The following is a 21,839-nucleotide window of genomic DNA, read 5'->3' on the forward strand; positions in this document are numbered from 1 at the left end:
GATGCTGAAAGAGGTCTTACAACGCCCCTCTGCAAATATACTTAATGTTTAGGTAAATTGCCAAACGAGTAAAGTGAGACATTAGGATAATGATCGGGTGCTTTACAATGGCAAAATGAAGGTCAAAGCAGCCAGAGACCAAAGATTTCTTTCAGAAGCGCCCTGTCGGCCACTATACATGAAAATTGGCAGTTCCCGTGCATTGCAACTGCATACTGCAAGGTCCCAGTAACGCATATTCGGGCTATGATGGTAGTTGAATCATCAGAAATTATCTACTACAGTTAGTAGTAGAAGTTGTAGCAGTAATGATAGTAGTAATTAGTAATTATCAGTCTTTAGTCCCGCAGTTCTATGAGTAGATTATCATTCATCCCAGGACTACCCAGAATGCACCTACAGAAGTGCTCAAAAACGACGTAACTGGAGAGAATTATGATGACCTGTAATATTCAGTCACGAACGCCGTTTTTTCTTGGTCATGAATGATGGACGTATGCAGAGCTGATGTAGATCTGGCGAGAGACAACTTGTATATTCGTAGAGTCCTCCCAGGCATTATGGTATGGGGAGCCGTGTGATACAATAGTTGCATATATTTCACCACTATTAAAGGGGCCCTTATGGCGCAGCATATCTGCACGTCACCCAACAATTAATACAATGTGTTCTGGAGAATATCAGTTATCTAAAATGGCCTGCTCGATATTCAAACCTCTTCCTAACTATGAGTGAGACCATCTCATTAGACATCACTCGTCAAAGCATCTACGAAGAATCTCGCTTAATCTGATGAAACTTTAAGAGGCATGGAAAGCAACACGTCAGAAATACGTTCAGCATCTCTACGATATGGCTACCAGAATCTAGAAGTGTATAAGATCGCACGATGGTTATACACAATACTATATTCCAGGTCACCCGACCACTGTATAACAACTGCTACGACATAATACATTGACATTAAAATCAACGGAGTAGTATACAAATTTCAACTCTCATTTTTTGGAGTATGCTCTCTCCATTTCCACCAGTGTATATAAATGGGTGGTCAGCCTTTCCAGGACTGAGAACTACTGTTATTTTAGAAATTACTGGCGGTCTACAACCTGTTTACTAGCGCGCTAGTGGAAATAAATAAACAATAACAATGATTGATGCAGCGTGACAAGATAACTGCGGCCTACATCTCACGACTTGCCGATCAACTACTAGACTGCGGTCGACGCGTTGATTACCCCTGGCATAAAAACGAAATTTCAATTCAAGAGACACAGTAAACTTAAAACAGGAAACCGAAGTTGATAAACTTTATGTTTGAGTAGAAACAATACTAAAGAACAGAGAACTACCTGGGTCTCCGTCACTTGTGCATGTCTTGGGCCCATTGTTTGTGTCAACGTGACTGTAAAAGACAATTGACGAACTTTCTGGCCAGTATCTGGATTTTGTTGCCACGGAGATTGGATAATGTCTGAAAAAAAAAATCAATATATTAATTACTAAATGTCAACAGTATTCATATTCTTTTTTTCTCATTTAATCCTATTATGGGAAGGAGAAGGAAAGGGTGTAGGATAATGTTCAAAACTATCACTTCGTAATCAGGAAGCCGCGTCTTTGAATCGCAGCAATATTGACAAGTTTTTCCCCCTAGGCTTCGATTAGTTCTACCTTACCAATGTTAGGATGGTAATCTTCAACTATAGTTGTTTCACATGTAAAATTACTTCAACGGTTATATAGAGTAGTGTCAATAAATACATAATTTTCATCCCACTTTATTTTGAAACTTACAAAGTCGCAATGCTTCAACAATCCTATTGTACAAATACCATAGATTAAAAAACGCAGGTGATTACACGAGAGAGAGAGATTCTACTTTTTAATGGTTCACACCTATTTCCTTAATTTGTCACTAGTTTCATGAACATATGCGTATCAAATAAGGAACAAAAATGAAAATAAAGTGCACCCTCGTTGAACAATAATTCAATATGTTCGTAAAGTTCAGTAGTCAAACTTTCCAATACAATATTTTGCTGCGTATGCACACACGCACAATAAATAAATAACCGATTGTACGAAACAACTATTCTTGCCAATACTTTGATGAATTTTCATGTGATTTATTCGGATTTATTAAGTAATTTATATCTGTATTTGGACCAACAGTTTCATTTATACTGAAATAACGAATACAATGAACATCATGGAAGCTCTTATACAACTGAGTGAGCACTTAAAGGGGGGGGGGGGGCACAAGCCTCTTTTCTCTCTCTAAAAGTAATGAATATTATCATCATGTAACTTTTATTATCTCTCATATATAATCAGAAACTATAATACTGATCTCTTATAGAGATATAGAAGACATACGCTTGTCTCATAATTTAGCTACTTGCTTGTACGTTTACTAATACGACAGTAATAAGTAAAGGAAAGGACTTTAAAATTTTTGTTTGTTTGTTTTGAGTGGTTTGATCCGAATCACACGAGCTCCACCGGGTCTTCTGCGCCGAAGGAAACAATAACGGCTGTTGTATAAATAAAATGTTTTCTTTGACGAATATAAAGATAACGAAGTAGAGCTCCTAAAACTTACACAAGAAAATAAATAATTGGTAGTTTATATATATATATAACTGCCGCATATATATATATTTCAAGTTAAGCTTTCAGGGGAAAAATCGAGTATCGTCAATGAATAAGAGTTCTGAAAAAAAGTGATAATAAATACTAATAAAAAAAACTAGTCAAGCGTATGAAAACATATTATTAAATGGTGAAAGTAACTTTTAGAACAGCATTCAATGGATGGACATGGAAAGAATTATGCAATGTTGACGTTTAATGATATATACAAACCCTCACATAATTCACTTTCATGCAAATATCACAAAATGTAAATTACAAAAATCGGTAAAGTGAAATCTGTGTTTGCAAAGTACGGATAGAAACATGATTTTACTTCGTACAGATGAAGTAACACAATTCAGAAGTCTTTTTCTTTTTTTCCTCTTTTAAAGTTAACGATGAGTTTCATTGAATATAAGTCTCATTATACATAGCATTTATTATGCATATTCAAGAGCACTCCAGTGGCATGATAATCACCGAAGTTAAAAGCTAATCCAAGTAAAATTATAAGTATAATATTCGGTTTTCACTCGTTCTGAGCCTCTTTCATATCACTGTAGAAATTTTCTCAGCTTATTTTATAAAGTCTACATGTCAGTTAACAAACCGATATCGCAGTTCACACGCTGTACTGCCTCGATTTAGAAGCAAACAACACGAAATTTATTTCTTGCATAAAAAAAGTTTCCGCGTACGTAGCATGTGATTATATCATGTAAAAATAATGTTCTACATCAATATATATAAATTACGTACCAGAAGATAATGAAACTATTTATCAGACATTATTATGCTAAATTGTTCATGAGATAGAAAGGGGAAGCAGGAAGAAAAGAAATAAAGCTAAAGAACATAAAAATAAATGTGAATCATCCCAGTGGGCGCCACCTTGGAATGCAGTCACATGACAGTGTAGCAAGATGGAAAGCAGTGTGTGTTTCAAGTGATGAATGGTAAGATGGGTTTGTTGGTAAGATTCCTGGAGCGATAAAACAAGACTGATACATACGAATATAGATAGATACACGAATAAATAAATAAATAAATAAATAAATAAATAAATAAATAAATCTGCTAATGAAGAAACATGAATTTTAATAAAACTTGATAAAATGAAATAATGAGAGAATACATAGCGAAACACATTTACGAAAAATCATAATAAACATAAAAAAGAAATTAGCGCAGTTAAAAATAGGCTACTGGTCGCAACCCATCACAACGATACATTCGATACGCCTCGTACATAAGTTTCCTGAAACGCGTCGGAAACCTTCCCCTACTCTCTAATATACTCTCAGTCCGTTTTCCATGCATATATTTTTATTCTCACTCATTTTTATTTCTTTATTTGTTTAATTTTTACTGTGATTTTTCCCTTAATGCTTCTCGTTCTCTACTATTTTTCATTGTTTTTTACTTTATTTAATTTCTTCATTCATAAGCTGCTGGCTATGGTTGAAGATTGATAAAGGAATAATAATACTTTAAGTGAATACTGGAGCAACCAGGACAACAATTCTACAGTGCGTGTATGAGGAGAACTTTAAGAAGTTTGGAGATACTAATCACAAAGTGTCATATATTTTATAAGAATGACAAGGAACTGAGTGATGGTAAAAACAAGAGTCGAGTTGATTGTAGGAATTTCTACGTTACCTATTCTGATGATAAAAGACAGGTTAACGGCAATGATGAAGAAAAAAAAAAGAAAGAAAAAAAAATGGCTTGATCAACTACAACAAAATTGGAAGAAATAATTTAGAAAACGAGACAGAGTGAAGACAAGGTAAGGTTGACGAGACAGAATAGAAGACTGGCCTGCAAATAGGAATCATCAATTCAAAAACAAAAGGGATAAGTATTGTTAGATAAAGGTGAAAGGATGACAAGTACCGCGAAAGCATCAGGCATATATACGAGCTGCACACTAAAAGTACGTGCGTTCTGTTCTAATTTCAAAGAGCAAGGAAATACAGGAAACTGACTTCGTGTCTATTTCTCAACAAACTTTTCTTTTTTTCTTGGGTGTGGCAAAAGTTCAACTCAGTGCAGTCAAGAGTGAGGTCACAACATTAGCACGGTCTGGCGGTGCATTATCCACGCGGGGGATGAAACTGCCATTTGCCATTTGTGGTCGTTTCTCAGTCAATTTTGGCAAAAATTCTGTATCCAAAAGTGTACAAAAATACAGTACTTGCACGTAATTGCATGATTTTTCAGAACAGGGTGGGACAATATCGCACCCTGGGAATCCCAAAAGATAGCGTACAGCACCTTCTCATTGGATGCCACCTGGCGAAATTTCTTGTAGGGGGGGGGGGGGGGAATCTGTGTGTTTCCACTGCATCAATTGCCATTTTCTTTCTGCGTTGAATAATAAAATCTGTAATTCGTTTATTGACACAACACTTTCCAAGAAACTGCATAGCATCAAATTTGCAACACTTGATTGAATTCTTGCCTCTTTTTGATCGTCATTATACATTCGTGGAACCCAACGAGAAGAAACTTTCCTTAGACCCAGTTTGTTTGGAATTATTCGTTCTACTGTTCCCATGCCGAAAATCCTGCATGGTGACGCGCCTATTTTCCATCATGAACAAAACAGCACGTACTTTTGGTATGCACCCCGTATTAATGGAAATATGCATTTTTATATAAAGTAATCTTGGTTGGAAAATCCTGTTACATTTAAGAATAAGATAAGATATAAGATTCATATGGTATATATATATAGCTATTATTATTGCACTAGTTACATGGTCCAATGAGGGCCACAGACAGGACCCCATGCTAATCCTTAAGATACATAGTATATTTACAGTTAACAATAAAATTTTCCTTTGTTAGCAACTCTGTATTTTTGGATTAAAAGATCCAATATATTTCAATCAAAAATTTTCTTGTAGGCCTTATATTTGGAGAACTACATATAGTGTAACCAAACCCAAACTATCAGTTAACTCAGTATGATGTGCGTATTCCGTAGGAAATAGGAAAACTCGATTTAGGGGCCATTCAAAAATTTTGTGGCCCCTGATCCAAAAACTAATTATTGGCCAAGATAGCAAGATTTTGATCCATTTTTAGTTTTCCTAAAATTCTTGTCTTATCTTCCTTTCTTTTGATGGTTATTATTTCTATCTCCGGCACTGATAGCGACTAACCCGTTCCAATAGTCTTCGTCTTGCTTCACCTGAAAAAATTGATTACTTCCAATCTTGCATCAGTATCATCTGACTGCATTCCAATATGGCTCGCACCTGGACAGTTCACAGCTACTTTTCTGTTCTTTAATTTTCCTTCTTTTAATTCTATTCTTCTCCTTTATTATCATTATGAATATATTTAAAAATGAAATTAAGATGGCACTTTTGGGACTGAACATTCAATATAACACTGACAATCATTGGTGTACGCAGAAGTCTGTCAAAGGAGGGGGGAGGGGGAGCAAGCTTCCAAGTTCATATAATTTCAAGTGTTTGTGTATATAGGTTAATATGGTCAAAGTTTATTTTTGCATTATATCTTGCTAAAGGAGGTGGGGAGGTTAATGTCAAAACGTTCCCCTTGCGTACGCCACTGCTAACGATTAAATACACTAGACCTACCAAAGGTCTATGTACTAAGTGATATGTACCCTATGGCTTCTATCAGTAAAAAATACCGACAATCACTTCGTTAAACCGGGGTCCATTCATCATTAAAGGAAAGGTACCAATTTAAAAAATTTGGTCACTGCATGCTTGGTTGAGCTTCTCACACTCCAACAAGTTGGAAGGAATGCTTACCTAACTCTGATAGGATTGAATACGTCTAAATAGCATTCTCCAGAAGCTAAACTATTACTCAACCAAAGTTTAGTCATAATAACTTTGGTCATTGTGATGCTAGTTTGGTGAAAAACCTACTAAGATAAATACAGTAATACATAAAATCAATCAAATAATAATAATGTTAATACTAAGAAATCAAAGCTGGAAAAATATTTTAGAAATTTTAAGTTTGCATTTAATGTAAGCTCACACACACCTATTAAAGCACACAATTATATAGATATTAACTATACCGGTTGCATCCCTAAACAGGAAAACTGAACTACAATTTAAACTGTACCATACCAAATGAGACATAATACGTAAAAGCAATTTACTTATTCTTAATAGGAACTTAGAAAAAAATCTTTGTTGTAAGAAAAAAGAAAGAAAAAAGTATTCGATGATTTCAGTTGTAATCGATTTTTGTTTTTAATATTTTGATATGATTGGACAAAAGAGCGAATGTAATTAATACGTTGTGGCTTATAGTTTCAGATATTTCCTCTTTACTTGGAAGCTTCTAAGCTTCACATTTTCGTAAGAACTCACTTCTCGGCTAAATTAATTGAGTTGATTTTGAGTTTAACGTCCCTTTCAGCAGCGAGGCTATATGAGACAGAACCTACTGATTTACGTGGAATCCGAACCACATGAGCTCCCGTCGGGAACCGAACCCGAGTCTCCCACGCGTACGTTAACAGTTTAGCCACGAAGGAATTCTCTCAGCTAAATTAAGTTAAAGGGTAAATAAAAAATGGAAATACATTCACTGGACGATAAGAGTTTTCACAAATAAACCTTCGTATTTCCCATGCTCTGAAACAGTTGACAACATGAAATTGCTTGCGAATTTTTTTTTAACTTTCTTCTCCCTGAGATAGCTGTAAAGCTATTAGCGATAAGCACTTATCTTTTGTCCAATGAGTTCCAAATCCAAATTCTACTTTGTACTTTTAGTTTCCATAAAAAATAATACGTCAGTTTGTTTTTTTAAAAATTTTTTCGTGAAAAAACGAAAGATGTCAAGAAGTATTATTAAACTTCTCACATTTCTAAGCAGAATAGAGTCCTACTTTCTTCTGGTAACTGCAAATACATTTTTAAGAAATTTGGATTTTCATCTTTCAGAACATCAAATTCACATTACACACTGCTGCACATTTCCTTTATTTTTCTCCCTTTCCCGTATTTCCATCTTTCATTTCAATGGAAATACAATTTCCCTGTAGAAAGTATTTATCATAGATTAAGATCACTAAAACTTCGCAAACGTTATGCATCTAAGTTAAGTATCTAAGAACTAGTTGTTTTCTTTCGTTAAGGGCAATTTTGTTAAAAATATTAAAATTTCAGAAAGCATGATATATTAAGATAACTTACCAAAAGTCTTTCTCTCCGTATGAAAATCTAGGTAGAACTTGGAATTTGTAAATAATAATGTGAACAATAGATCTATGTGTATGGGAAGAATCATCTTCACTACTTGTTTACCCTCATGTTGTGAAGTACAAATGGGTGTTTTCTCCTTTCCTGAAAAAAGAAACAAAAATGTAACAGTGTTTACATTTTGTACAATCCTAATAACGCTAAAATAACCATCACCATTAAAACTGAGATGACTGCAGAATTCCCTTGGCTTGTTACATGTATCTGACAGCAGCACAGTTCTTTGAGGCTTTGTTTAACGCACAAGTGTTACATTGTACAGGTCAGCAAACTGTAAAATTACGATCAAGAAAAACTGTGACAAAGAACATACCCAGTATTGACCAGCTGAAACAAACAAATACCGTAAATAAATAAATAAAAAGGTAAAGAAATGAAACGAAATTTGTTTCGGAACTCTACAATTTCTGAAATTGCAGTTTGCGTAACATTATCACGACTGCAACAAATTAATAAACAATTTCATTATTCATTTTATGATTGCATTACTCCCCCCCCCCAAAAAAAAAAATGCACTTTACCATATACCATCGTGCCTCCAACTCGAAAATATACACTAAAAGATGTGTTAACGAGATCCCATGGCATCTCACATATTTCTGTTCAGAATACGTTTCTGCTTAACACAGGCTATATTGATCTGTATAATATTTAATTAACTACAGAGAAACGATGTCAAGTAGCCACCGTGGTGAAATTACGCATATTTTACGTAGTTTTAGATATTTTACTACACTTGTTCATTATTATGATCCGGATCTCCAGATTTTTAAATATCTGTTTTACTCAGCTATATAGTTTTATTGAATGACTAATGAAGAACGTTCACTCTTCTATTTTCTGGAGTCAATTCTGTAATTCCCACCTTGGCTTAATTGTTTATAGCCTCATATATATATACTTAGTATCTCATACATGGTAATTGGAAGACTTTTGAACTTTCGAAAATATTAATTTAATATAGACATTAACAGAATGTTACCGAAGAGAACTACTCACTACATAGACTAATTTTAATAGACATAAATGAATATAAGCCATAATTCCCAATACTTTGGACATAAAGAAAAAGTGGGTCGACTATTATTCCTTTTTCGATCAATTTTCTTGAAGCAAAATGAGAGTTAAAGACTGTGAAAACACAATACTCATACTTTATATTCCGTTAAGTATTCACACATGTAAGTATTTTCCTACTGCGCAGCTGCATATATTCCATACAGAGATTGTTTTGCGTATATGTGGCAAAATTGTATTTACCAAATAGTTATTCATATCCATGGCACTAGGTGTGGTGCGGCAATGCTCGATGTGTATTCTATGATTCCGAACGAAGGCCCGACAACGTAGTTTCCATTGCAGAAGTTTCCGTTGAAGAACACATGGAGGATCTTGTTCCGTTCCTCTTTTACAACTTTTCAGAGTCCACTCTAAGTTATTTACACAGTCCTTCCCCAAAGCTCTTTTAAACAGTTCAAATCCATAAAAGTCTATTGAACTTCTGTCTCGGGACTTCACAGATCTGAAAGGTAAGGCCTGTATTCCAGGACCCTCCTTCATATCTTGGTAGAATGCAAGGAACTATTTGAGGTATGTGATAAAGCTTTGTCTTGATGAAAGCGGACCATGTTGATTTCATTTCAGTACATCTCTGGTAGCGCCTACTCGTCGGTCGCCCTCAGGATCTCTTCCTGGTAGTACTGCGAGTTGATTTGGTAGTTCTCCACCCTGCACATTTTGTTTGCCCCGGTGACAGTAGCCGACAACCACCATGAATCCTTTCGGAAAAGCCTCTTTGCAATCTCGGATTCACTTTGTGAAGTGTTTCACCCCTTTGTCTCTATGTACGATGGCTCTTCGTTTGCCACAGTCAAAACGGTACACTTACTGCTCATCCAATGTAATGACGTACTGCAACCTTTGATTTGCCACATGCCGCTCGTACAGCTGCCGAGCCTTACACTTGCGTTTCCATTGGTGGACATTGGTAAGATGATGACTGCTACCTTGAACACTTTATATATATATATATATATATATATATATATAAAGATTCGGTCATTGGCGCAAGGTGTGGTTAACAGTAGGGTGCATCGAATTTCCATTTTGAGTTTCCATTTCAAAATTTGATTAAATCCACAGACGGCAAGACTACCGGGCCAAATACGTTCAGTGGAGTTTTCAGTCCATTCCAGTAGACGGGACCTTAACTTCACATTCATTGAACACGAATGAATTTTTTTTACAAAGTATCTGCCAAGCGGTTTCTTCAGAAGAATGCCCCGTTGGGATAGCTGACAGGAACCATGGTAGAATTCATCAAGACAGACTGCCAACTACAGCAAATAGTGTCTTATGTTTGCACGTAGGAACAAAAGAACCATCGGATGAACTTAAAAGCCTACGTCCAATAGATCATGGAGGTCTGCGCGCCTCTCTCGTTACCGACGCGCAATCCGACGTGTGCAGAAGATCGTCATTTGTGGCAATTTATCGATTCCTTGTCGAATAAAAGCAAAATGCAAAAAATAATTAACCCAGTGTTTCGTAGAAATGTGTGTTACGGCCATCCCGAGAACCTAATTCTGTAAATGTGAATTGACCAAGATGCTAAAGTAAGGAAGCTACGCTGGAGGTGTGTCCTAAAAGTAAGACGAACAACACCATCCGGTGATCGCGTATCGGTACGTGAATTCCTCGTTCCTGAAACTAACTTAGAAACGACAAACTATATTGATATGGTAAACTGATCAACATGCACATGGCGGAGCCACCACTGACATAACACGAACTTGGACAAGCTAAAATAAAATGTGAAAACGGCTCGATAGGCTGATGAATCTACAACATTCTTTGCATGTCACATTCGTGTTGTAGAATAAATGGTGAAGTTGATGACAAAGGAATCAGTGATATGCACAGGGCCAAAGTATAACGATATGAACCTGCATTATCATATACAACATTTAGTATGTACAGAAGGGTGGAACGCCAACTGCATCCCCTTCATAGTGAGATGTGGGTCATTTCAATCATCAAGGTTTGAAAATAAGCGGTGCAGACGTAAAAGATGTGTCCCTTAACCATTCACAAGAAACAGAAACATTGAAACCTGATTTGAAGAAAAAAAGAAAGGATAGCTTTCTGGGCACTTTTGCCCAAATTTTAAGCCACTGATTGCACCAATGACTTGGGAGATCAAGCTAAGATAAAAGTCTCTCATATATAGGCCAAAAAATATCATTAAGGGTAAGTTGATTTCATTACAAAAAGAGTAATTTTACCAAATTTTTGATATTTTAGACTGTTGGTGGTACCTGAAGAAACTGACCAATCGACCTGCTATTTTTTTATACGTTATATGGAGACCATTTCGCAACAAACAAACAAAAATATTAAGGATAAGATGATTTAAAAAAAGTGGAAGTTAGATAAACACTAATTGACAGTTTCCAGAGACACATTTAGATGCTTTTTCTATCTGTTTTGGGGTCGAAGGATTCTTTTGCATGGCCATTCTGCGAATTTTCGCTTGCATGTTTTTGATAACTTGAGTGCACAACAGGATCAAGGGAAATGAAAGCGTACATTGCAGATTTGTTCATGAAGTTTGTATGCTACTAATGAAAAAGATTGTACAGGAAACCTCTCAGTGATATACTTCTCTTATTCCTTCTTTTCTATTATTTGTATCAGTTGAATACTATACAAATTAACTCTATTATGCAGCATTGGTACCGATTTCTAAACTTTCACTGATTAAACTCTCAGTGCCGATCTACTTACGTGATACTGACCTCTCTTTCTTGACATGCTTCTGACCTACCTACATGATAGTGACCCCTTTTCCACATACTTCCCTCCTACTTACGTGGTAGTGACTTCTTTTTGAAATGCTTCCGATGCTTCCAATCTACCTATGTGATAGTGACTTCCCCTTCTTCACATGCTTCCGATCTACCTACGTGATGGTGACCCCTTTTTCACTTGCTTCTCACCTACCTAGGTGGTAGTGACTTCCCTTCTTGAAATGCTTCCGACCTACTTACGTAGTAGTGACCTTTTCTTGACATGCTTCCGATCTACCTATGTGGTGGTGAGATCCCTTCTTCACATACTTCCGATATCACTATGCTGCACTAACTTTTGCAGTACAACGTTTGAAATGTCGTAACTTCTAACTTATTTAAAGTATTCCATTCGATCTTTTTCATCGTAAAAGGGATGCGAGTTAAATGTTACATATTTTAAATACCCTTCCCTCCGTACGGTCACGTGGCGGTTTGAACCATCGTGTAACTGAAGAATTAATATATGGAAGACATGTGAATACATCCTAGATGCAATAACGCAAAATCTTCACTTTGGAACAATAAAATACAGGGTGATCCAAAAGTGTGGAAACACCTTACGTGGTAAACGCTGAATAATGTAACCAAAATAATAATGTAGGTAGGGAACAGGGATGGCGGAAATGTTAGATGTACCGTCATCTTTATTTTTACGCAGTTGTCTTAAATGGAAACCATATCACGTGATTTATCATGGTAATAGCAAGCGTCCATGAGTACCTTGATGAGCAGTTTCCTAATGCGTGAATTGTTCGGCGATGTGCTGTGGAATGGCCCCTTCGTTCCCCTGACCTGACCCCACTGGACTACTATCTGTGGAGCCATGTTAAGTTTGTTGTGTATGCAGTGAAAATTAGGAATGTTCAGCATTTTAAGGAACGAATTGTGGACGCATGTTCCAACATTACAGCCGACACTTTCCGCAGGGTCTTGCGTAACTGGGAACTAGAATGCATCTCACAATCAATTGGGAGATGGAGAACACATTGGGCACGTCCTGTAACAGTGAGTGGTCTTTACAGTATAACTAGCTTCTTTTGTTGAGACCACCACAAAGAAACAATCGTAACTTTGTAATGATTGACGCTAGAGCAAAAATAACAGTGCCATTCAATTCCTACGAAAATTTGCTATTAAAATGACTTATCATAGAGAACTGGCAAGATCTTAAAAGCCTTAGTGGGGGGTAATCGGAACTGTCCGAACAATCATATCCTCTTACTAGTGACATTGTAACTTAACTTATGTTCAACGACGTTGCCATAGCTTTGGTCCCCATTACACTGTGATTAATGGCTTACACATTGGGTTCTTTCTTTCTATATAGAGAAGGGGGAAATAAACAAACACTGACCAATTTGCCTGCATATATAGATCATTCCGTCTCAATGGGAAAAGAAATATTCTGTTGAAAGCAGGTTGAAAGTGTCAAATAACAGCAACATCAAGCACTCGGAGTTTCCAGACTACTTTTTTCTTCGCCAAAACATTTGAGACATTCCATTCCATATTCATATGACTGAGAAGATCAGCTTTTGCTCACCCCCTATTTTTGCCGAGAGTTGCCGTCCAGTTTGAATTTTGTTCCTCTCCAAAGGAAGAAGGAAGATTTTTCCACTCAAAGTGTCAAATAACAAAACAACACAAACCATTCGGAGTTTCCACGCTACTTTTTTTTTTCTTTTTCGCCAAAACCTTTCTCAAGTGACAGAGAGGAATACGTACTATACCACGACCTTCTCTCTTCCGAGGGTAGTGACTATACTCACCCCTCTGGTCGAAAATTATCAGCTAGCTTGAATTTCTTGGCAACACCGGATTTCGGAGAAAATGTTTGTTTTACTACCATGTAGTGGGAGGAGAAGGTTAATAAGTCAATTTTCCATACCTCCCCCAAGGTTTTTAAGAAGTTTCTAAAACTGTATCCTATTGTTTCTAAACATCCCCCTCCCTATTTCATTGTTACTTTTGTTATATTTTGCAGCGTTTGTCATTTATTAGGCTGTTTCCACACTTTTGGAACACCTTGTATCGTATTAAGTAAAGTTGGTATCGCAGAAGCTAATTTCAGAATATAGTCTAAACTTAGCTTCTACCAATTTTATCTGCTTCAGTTTCATAAGGTCTAACCTGGAAGTTTTTCGGCCTCTGATTCCGTCGTGTCACTCATGTCTGTAGGCAGGTGATCTGCTGATCGGTGCAGACTTTCAGCTGTAAATTCTTGTTCTTCTATTGGGGTTTCCATAGTGAGAGGTTTCTTATCTATCAGCCTTTCTTCAACTTGTTCTGTAGATTGATCCAATGCGGTAGGATCCTGAAAATAAAACAATGTAGTTTTATTTATTTTTCTATTTTAACCTCTGAGTTTACTGATATTACGATCAGTTTGTCTGAGTTTAGGAATAGCGTACTCTGTGCAAAAGTTATTTACAAGATCATTGTGGAGAGCTTCGTGTGCTTAAAATTACATACTGACATATCCAAGCCTTACACAAAGGAAGAGTACTATATAACTTTCAAATTAACTTACCATTTCAAGAGGTCCGAATCTCCACGGTCCATTCATTCACTGCGTACATTTATGCTTTTGTGAACATTCAGTTTAAATATTGTGAAATGAAACAAAGAGCACAGTCCTGTTTAATTATGGTATTATGGTAAAATTGAAGGCAACGTCAGCCAAAAAAGTCTTGTCAACGAGCCAAACCAGGTCTTTATTTTAAAACTATATTGTTTAGAAATTTTGAGTCATGTTTAGGTGGTAGATAGGGCTTCTTACAACAGCCATACCCTCGAACATTAAAAAAATAAAATAAAATAAAATAATAAAAAAAAATATAATAATAAATAAATAAATACACAACGACTACGTTACGGCCTGTTCTCTTGATGATATTCTTACTGGAAAGCGGTATTGGCATTTTTTTTTTTTTTTTTTTTTTTAAAGGTACTTCCAAACGAAAGAAAGGAAAAGAAGTTCGAGGATGTATATTTTGCTGACATATGAAATCTGAAGCTTCCAATTATTTGATCAAGCCTGATACCTATGAAGGTCAAAAACAATCTTACAACCCTGTGCGTGCTCACATCTATTTAGGTACGTCCATCGGGGTTGATAAGCAAAGACAGTTCAATCCATCATTTGCTGAGGCACATACTACATATGAGCCTAATCATATATTCAAAAAGGACACAAGTCATTGACTTAGAATCATTATTTATGTTCAGATCGTATACTAAAACTATCAAGATATGAGTAGTATATTGATTTACTGAAAAAAAAAGATGCACAGAAAATAAGATTCAGTGATATCTTTCACAGATAAAGTTTACACGGAATTCGAAATGATTGTACATGCCATGCATATATGCTAGTCAAAATTCATTTCGTCTTCACATTTACCTATTAAAGGTAAATATTATACATTTCATAATGTGCAAAGAGCTGGACAGTGCACAAGTAGCGACAACACTGCTATAATTCTTATCTGGCTTTATTGAGAGAGTAAATACCAGTTACATTGACAGGGCTACGATCTTCTATCACCCTTGTGGAAGCTACACTGTACACCATTAGAATCTCCATCTTTAACGAGTAACTAGGAACCACGCTATGGCACCGATGGTTATGCTTTTCCGCGAAGGTTTTTTTTTTTTTTTTTTTTTTTTAACCTTGGTGAAGAGATCGTAATCGCACGAATCCATATTCAGGGAATATGGCGCGTATGTAACCCCCCTCCCTCCCATCGCAAGTGAGAAACCTGGCATTTGATACAATATAATGGGCACTGCTGTCAGCAAGTGCCATTGCTTTTTCCTGATTGCGGGACGAAAGTGATATTGCAAGAAACTCCAATAGAGTTTGCATCGACTGTTTGTCTGCAACGTCCCGACCTTACGTCCAGTGCTGGATTACCCCATCACTTTCACATTACCACCTTGTGCAGGACGTAAGATCTTTGGACGAGAAGATCCAATATACTTATACTGTTTGAATTTCTCCTTTCTATCGTGCTTCATACGAGCGAGCCGAGGGTATGTTCATAGTGATGATCTGTCCCACTCGTAGCGGTGCACCACGTCCTATGTAACTGCATAGAGTTGCCACTTGCGGAGAACGACCTTGTTGCGCCACACCCTTACATCCGACGCTAATTCACGCGCAGTCCATCACCAATCCACCATCAGTAGGGAAGAAGGGAGTTGAGTTGTGTGGCTGTCAGTTTGAGGTCTCCTAGGTAGCATTCCTGCCTCCCCAAAACACTTTCACCCACCCACCACACCACAGATCGTTTCGTCAATGTATACTTCACGTAGCCCCTGAAAACAATATTGCATTCCGATCACGTACCACTTCGATTCTAGTCCACGCATGTTGTTCCACTTTTGAAAACATTTCACGTGAGCGATAGGAATCTCCGCCTCTATCTCACGACACAACAGTATTTGGCTGAATAAGACAACATGATTTCTACTTGCTTATCATCTGAATACCTACGGCTACCTGACTCACGCCTCTCTTGCTGCCACTACTTTCTTTATCCGCTATACTTTTCAAAGAATGTAAAAATGCAATACCTTTATTTGTTCTTAAATTTACCAGACAACAATTTAAAAAGAGCATCGTTTATATTTGCATATATGGAAGAAAATAGAAGTTTAAAAAAAATGACGTTCATGCCACGAACTTTTTTCAGATCAATAAATCGCCAACTTTTATATTCCAAATAGTTATAAATATCGGGCGAAAATTACGTTACATACAAAAACAGATGAGCGAGGTACTTCGCAGCAACGCAGCTATAAAAACAAGCAGGTGACTCTCACGTACGACCTTAATTTTCGACACAGTTTTCATCCCAAAATTTCTGGATGTTCGTATTTTATAGAACTTGCTATATATTCCAGTAGTTTCCAGAAAAAATGTATAAAATAATATTTCTACTACTACTATATTCCACAGTTTTTTTTTTAAAAAAAGTCTAAAGATTACAGTTTGACAAAGCAGACGCGAACAAGAGTATATCTGACGACAACAGTAAGCACTTAACAAAATACTAACTATATAGCACATGCTCACCGACCAAGAGAAACTGAAGAAGACTCTTACCTTACACACTAGTAAGACTACAGGTACCTTTGCAGCATATAAGAAAGCAAACGACGGGTTAAAAATATGAGCACACACAATATTATTGTCACATAAACATCGATGCAATGCTAAAAAAAGCAGACTTCAGATGCTTTCAAAGCAAATTGTTAGTTGCAACACGCTATTTTTCTAAACTGAATTTTGAAATAAAACTAGCACTATTAATACGTTTAGTGCATACGGTATTACCTAGTAGTATGCGATCCACGGAAACAAAATGTACGTCCTAAATCAAACGAAACTATCAAAAGAATAAAACTATATTGAAATTTAAAAAATACACGAATAAAGTTAATTCATAACTGAAATACATCATCTGCACAAGCAGTAACTAAAATTCTAATCCTTTGTTAAAGATTAAAATATCCAAAGGCATAACGAATTCGAGGCACAAATCACTTCTTCCTCAGCGTGTTCTAAAGAAAACTTGCTATATAAACTTTAGTATGTTTTCTTTAAACGCGCTGATAAAGAGGGGAGGAGTGCCTCCAAATCGTTTGCAGATTTTGTGCTTCCGGATGTTTTTATGTATGAGAATGTTTACTTGCTGATAACAGTTTTGCATCCCAATGTATCAATTAGTATTTTATCTATATCATAAGGTTTTGATATGATAAACGCTACGATTTTGCTGGCTGTTTTTAAGGAGTTTATGTAAGTGTCAAATTCGAAAAAAAGAAATATTTTGAATAAAGTTCATTTACGCGTTCTCACATCCATTAAGAGTCTACTTACATTACGAAATTTTAATACTTTTTTGTAGACATTAGCGAAAACCGGAACGATAAGATTTTATTATTGTTTCAAATTAATGTATATATAATACACAAATGTAAATAAAAAAAAAATGAAGTTACATTGGGAAGGTCATTGCACGACTTCAAACATGGAACGATTTTATACAATATAAGTGAGATCCAAACAATCGTTTCAAGCTTTATATTCCCAACAAAGTTTAATGTTACGACAAGGCGCAACGAAAACAAGCGAACGAAATGAGACTATAGAGAAGTCCCATCCAATCAAAATAGTTATATCGTTTAACTACTCCGCCTTCACATATTAAAAATAAATACGGCTGAAATAGTGGAAGAATGTAATTATTACTTTAACATTTCCTTTAAAAGAATCTGAATCCCACACATTCTAAATACAAAATTCAATTTTTCGAGTGCAGATGTGATTAGTACTACCGTTTTACTTCCAGAGTGAAGTAAAGTTTACAATCAACACTAGTGTATTTTCTTTTAACATGTGACAAATAGTGCACAAACACACACACAAAACTCCTAAATCACACAAAGAAACTTAAACTGGTACTAATAAAACACCAAATAATAACAGTTAATTCTTTAAAAATCATGCACAAATATAACAGAAATAAATATGTTTTCCTAAAATTAAAAGAAAATGCAAAATAAAATCAGTTTAAACTCGTTTTTCAAATCAAATTTCACTGTAGTGATGCTTTCCATTACTTTTCTAAATTGTATTTCGAGTATTAAAATTACATATTAGCTTCAATATATGTATAAAGAGAAAGTTTTTGAACTGACACACAAATGTCAGCATTAGTTAGATGGCCATTTGCCACATAAACATCTGTGCATTCATATTTGGGTCAGTTAAGACTAGAACAGTTGCAATTATAGTTAATAATTGCAGTGCCGGTGTATATATATATATTTATTTCACACAGGAAATCATTGGAGAAGTGCATCATATAATACGTATTATAGGATCAACAATATACGGTGTATGAAACTGCTGAGGCTCTATATATTTCAAGTGAACGAGTATTTCACAGTTTGACATAGCAATTAGGTAGGAAGAAATTATCTGGATGATGGACTGTAAATTGCTGACACCTTAAGAAAAATGAATCTAAATGCATTTTTCCCCACACGAAGTCCGTTTCCTGAGAATTCAACTAATTACATGCGTCTACTCGCGATTACTGGTGACATATTTATACAATGTTATAAATTAAAAATCCAAAACAGCTAAAACAGTGGAAATATGACGATTCCCCACCTTTAAAAATGGACAGAAGTGTAAAGTCAGCTTTACAGAATATGGCGTCAGTTTTTGATATGTTGAGAGTATACTGGTGATTGATCAACTTATATAGCCACCACGAGTTGTGTTTAAATTTTTTGGGTAAAGGGGAAAAACGTGAAAAATGGCCAAATTTATTAAAGAAAGTCATCACACATCAAGATAATGTTTGACCTCATACGTAACGTTGCAATGGCAAAAATCAATGCATTACAATATGATTTGCTGCCTCATTCTTTTTATTTGCTTGATTTGTCTCATCGGAATTTTATTTCTTTCCAAAATTGAAAAAAAAAATCTTCCTTGAGACCGATTTTCATGGATGAAGACTTCAAAGCATTTGTTAAGAGTATTTTCAGGCCTGAAGAAATCTTAATCTTGGGAGAGCATTAAGGTTTGGACTATCGGTGAGCTAAGTTCATTAATATACGAGGGCGAGTCAAAAATTATCTACACTTTTGTCATAACTTTTCTTACATTGCGCACTTTGTCTTCTGTCCTCGCATATTTCATTGTTATACTGTTGTGGTAATGCTGTTAAAGTGTGATCTTAATTCCTCCATTTTTCTTCCTTCTGTTCCAGATATATCATGGCTGCTCCATTAGAAGTTTGCACCAAAGAGGAACAACGAACAGTGATCCGATTCCTCTGATCGGAGGGTGTGAAAGCGTCAGACATTCATCGCAGACTATCATCGCAATATGGAAAAAGTGCACTATCACGTAAAACTGTGTTTTCGTGGCTCCAGAAGTTTGAAAATGGTCGAACAAGTGTAACTCATGAAGAGGGAGCAGGATGGCCATCAACCTCCACTACAGATGACAACATTCAGCAAGCTCGAGAGATGGTTCTGACGAATTTGCGAATCACTATCGATGAGGTAGCATCTGCTTTGAACATCAGTCATGGCTCTGCCCATCAAATCATCCACGCGTGGTCGCCGATTTGCCTCAGATTTAGAGGTGCAAAATGCGTTGCAAAAGTGGCTTCACGACCACCGAAAACCTTTTATTTTGAAGGGATACGTAAGCTCGTTGACCGTTGGGCCAAGTGGGGCCACTGATAAGGAGGGAGATTACGTAGAAAAATGATGTGCATAGTATAACCCTAGCTCCATGTAAATAAATTGTAGAATGAAAAGTGTAGATAATTTTTTGACTTGCCCTCGTAAGAGAGACTGGGATGAAAAATAAGAATAATTTCAAGAGATACATCCATAACTATACTACGCGACAAAACATCGCCAACTTTTTCCTCGAAGGTCAAGATCTAAGGGTTCACTTGTCCCTACCATAAATCCTTCTTTGTAACTAGAATCCGTCGTTGCCGCTCGAACTCACATTGAACTTTTTTCAGCTGTCAGTATGGCTAACCCCACTACGGTTATCATAGTAGCATTGTACTGCGGTTCCTCCGTCTGGCATCCGTAGCTTTTACTAGGCTTTGCAATCAGCCCACGTCATATGAAATAGAATAAAGCTATTTTATTCTACTTGTTTAGCTTAAAATACAAATTACTTTGACGTAAACTATGTCGGGAAGCATGTAAATATTACCGAATAGAGCAAAACTTCTCTACTCCCGATCTAAGCCTTTGCATTATGTTTCCTCCATAAGTGACGTAAAGGCAATGATCTAAATAGAAGAGGGGGGGGGGTATGCATGATATACTTCTTTAGAGGAGGAGTGAGGAAAATTTCCGCGATTCAGGATGTTTCATCATATAAGACACCTACTAAACAAAAAATCAATAAAATTAAGTCGTCCTTCGATAAGATAGATGATTTTACGAGAGACTTAGTCCGACGAACGGTGTATGAATTCTATATGAAAGGAGAATCACCAACAATACGCCGTTTAGGGAAAGCGATGAAAGAAAAGACTGCCGGGACGGACTATGAATTTCCATATTCAGACGGGACTTTGCGAAGATTACTGCGAAGTATGGGTTTCTCACATAAAAGAGTTCTCCGTAAAACGGCTAGATCCGAGTCTGTAGAAATAGTTGCGTGGAGATTTCGCTACTTAGAAGAAATAAATAGACTGCGTGGAGAAGGATATAGTGATGTATATTTGGACGAGTCGTGGTTCGATACGAACACATGCAAAATGAAAAACTGGAGTGATGACACAGACAATTGCACAGTAGCCCGAAACGGCTCGGGCGTAAAAACTACTATATTATTATTATTATTATTATTATTATTATTATTATTATTATTATTATTATTATTATTATTATTATTATTTTAATAGGAGAGCAAATTACTTGTTGAATGACCTGTACGTATTTTATCCCTATTTTAAATGGTTATTCTGGTTTTATGTATCTGCTTATTGGTTTGCAACACTCAGAGAAAGAATAGTTCGAGACTTCATTGTTTGCCCTGGCGACAGGGATAGCGGCTAAGCTTTTGTAATACCGGCAACATCCAACTGGTTGACAAACCGCACGTGGCCGCTAACAACCATATGACAGTTTTACTGCTGATAAGAAAAGTTGGTTTAGCTTTGAAAACCACCATACCACACATCAAGACTAAAACAACAGTCGAAACAATGAAAGCATCTCGAGTTTCCCCTCCAAAAGATATTCTCTAGATATTTATGCTCTGTTATTGACAATGGTTTTAAAGTGTGCCTCCGATTTCAAGCGAGATCCTACAAATTAACAAATCTAGAAGCTAAGCAATGTAGTACACGACCAAAATCTTTATCATCCTAGAAATTATTGGAAAGAATATGATACAGTACTGTAGTACTTCATTTCAAGAATCTTTCAAATGACATATACATGAAAGAAAAAAAAAAAATCTTATAATCTCTTTCCTGCTTGTCTCTCGATTAATGAGATGAAGGGGAATATTGTA

The 21,839-nt window shown here is 36.2% G+C and overlaps 1 protein-coding gene across 4 annotated transcripts in view; it reads right to left on the reverse strand.

Moving 5' to 3' along the window:
• GramD1B (GRAM domain containing 1B) overlaps positions 1-21,839 on the reverse strand; it is a 197,093-nt gene that overhangs the window by 27,360 nt on the left and 147,894 nt on the right. For 3 of the 4 annotated variants that reach the window (XM_081758773.1, XM_081758776.1, XM_081758772.1), the window contains exons 8-11: positions 16,869-16,895; positions 13,889-14,072; positions 7,842-7,991; positions 1,353-1,474 (exon numbers count right to left, since the gene is read on the reverse strand). In XM_081758773.1, coding sequence (XP_081614899.1) covers positions 1,353-1,474; positions 7,842-7,991; positions 13,889-14,072; positions 16,869-16,895 — 483 coding nt within the window. The remainder of the gene's footprint in view (positions 1-1,352; positions 1,475-7,841; positions 7,992-13,888; positions 14,073-16,868; positions 16,896-21,839) is intronic. The other variant, XM_081758775.1, reaches the window with a different exon arrangement.

Source organism: Thermobia domestica, chromosome 5, assembly GCF_964235325.1.
Source record: "Thermobia domestica chromosome 5, izTheDome1.hap1.1, whole genome shotgun sequence".
Classification (NCBI taxonomy): Eukaryota; Metazoa; Arthropoda; class Insecta; order Zygentoma; family Lepismatidae; genus Thermobia; species Thermobia domestica.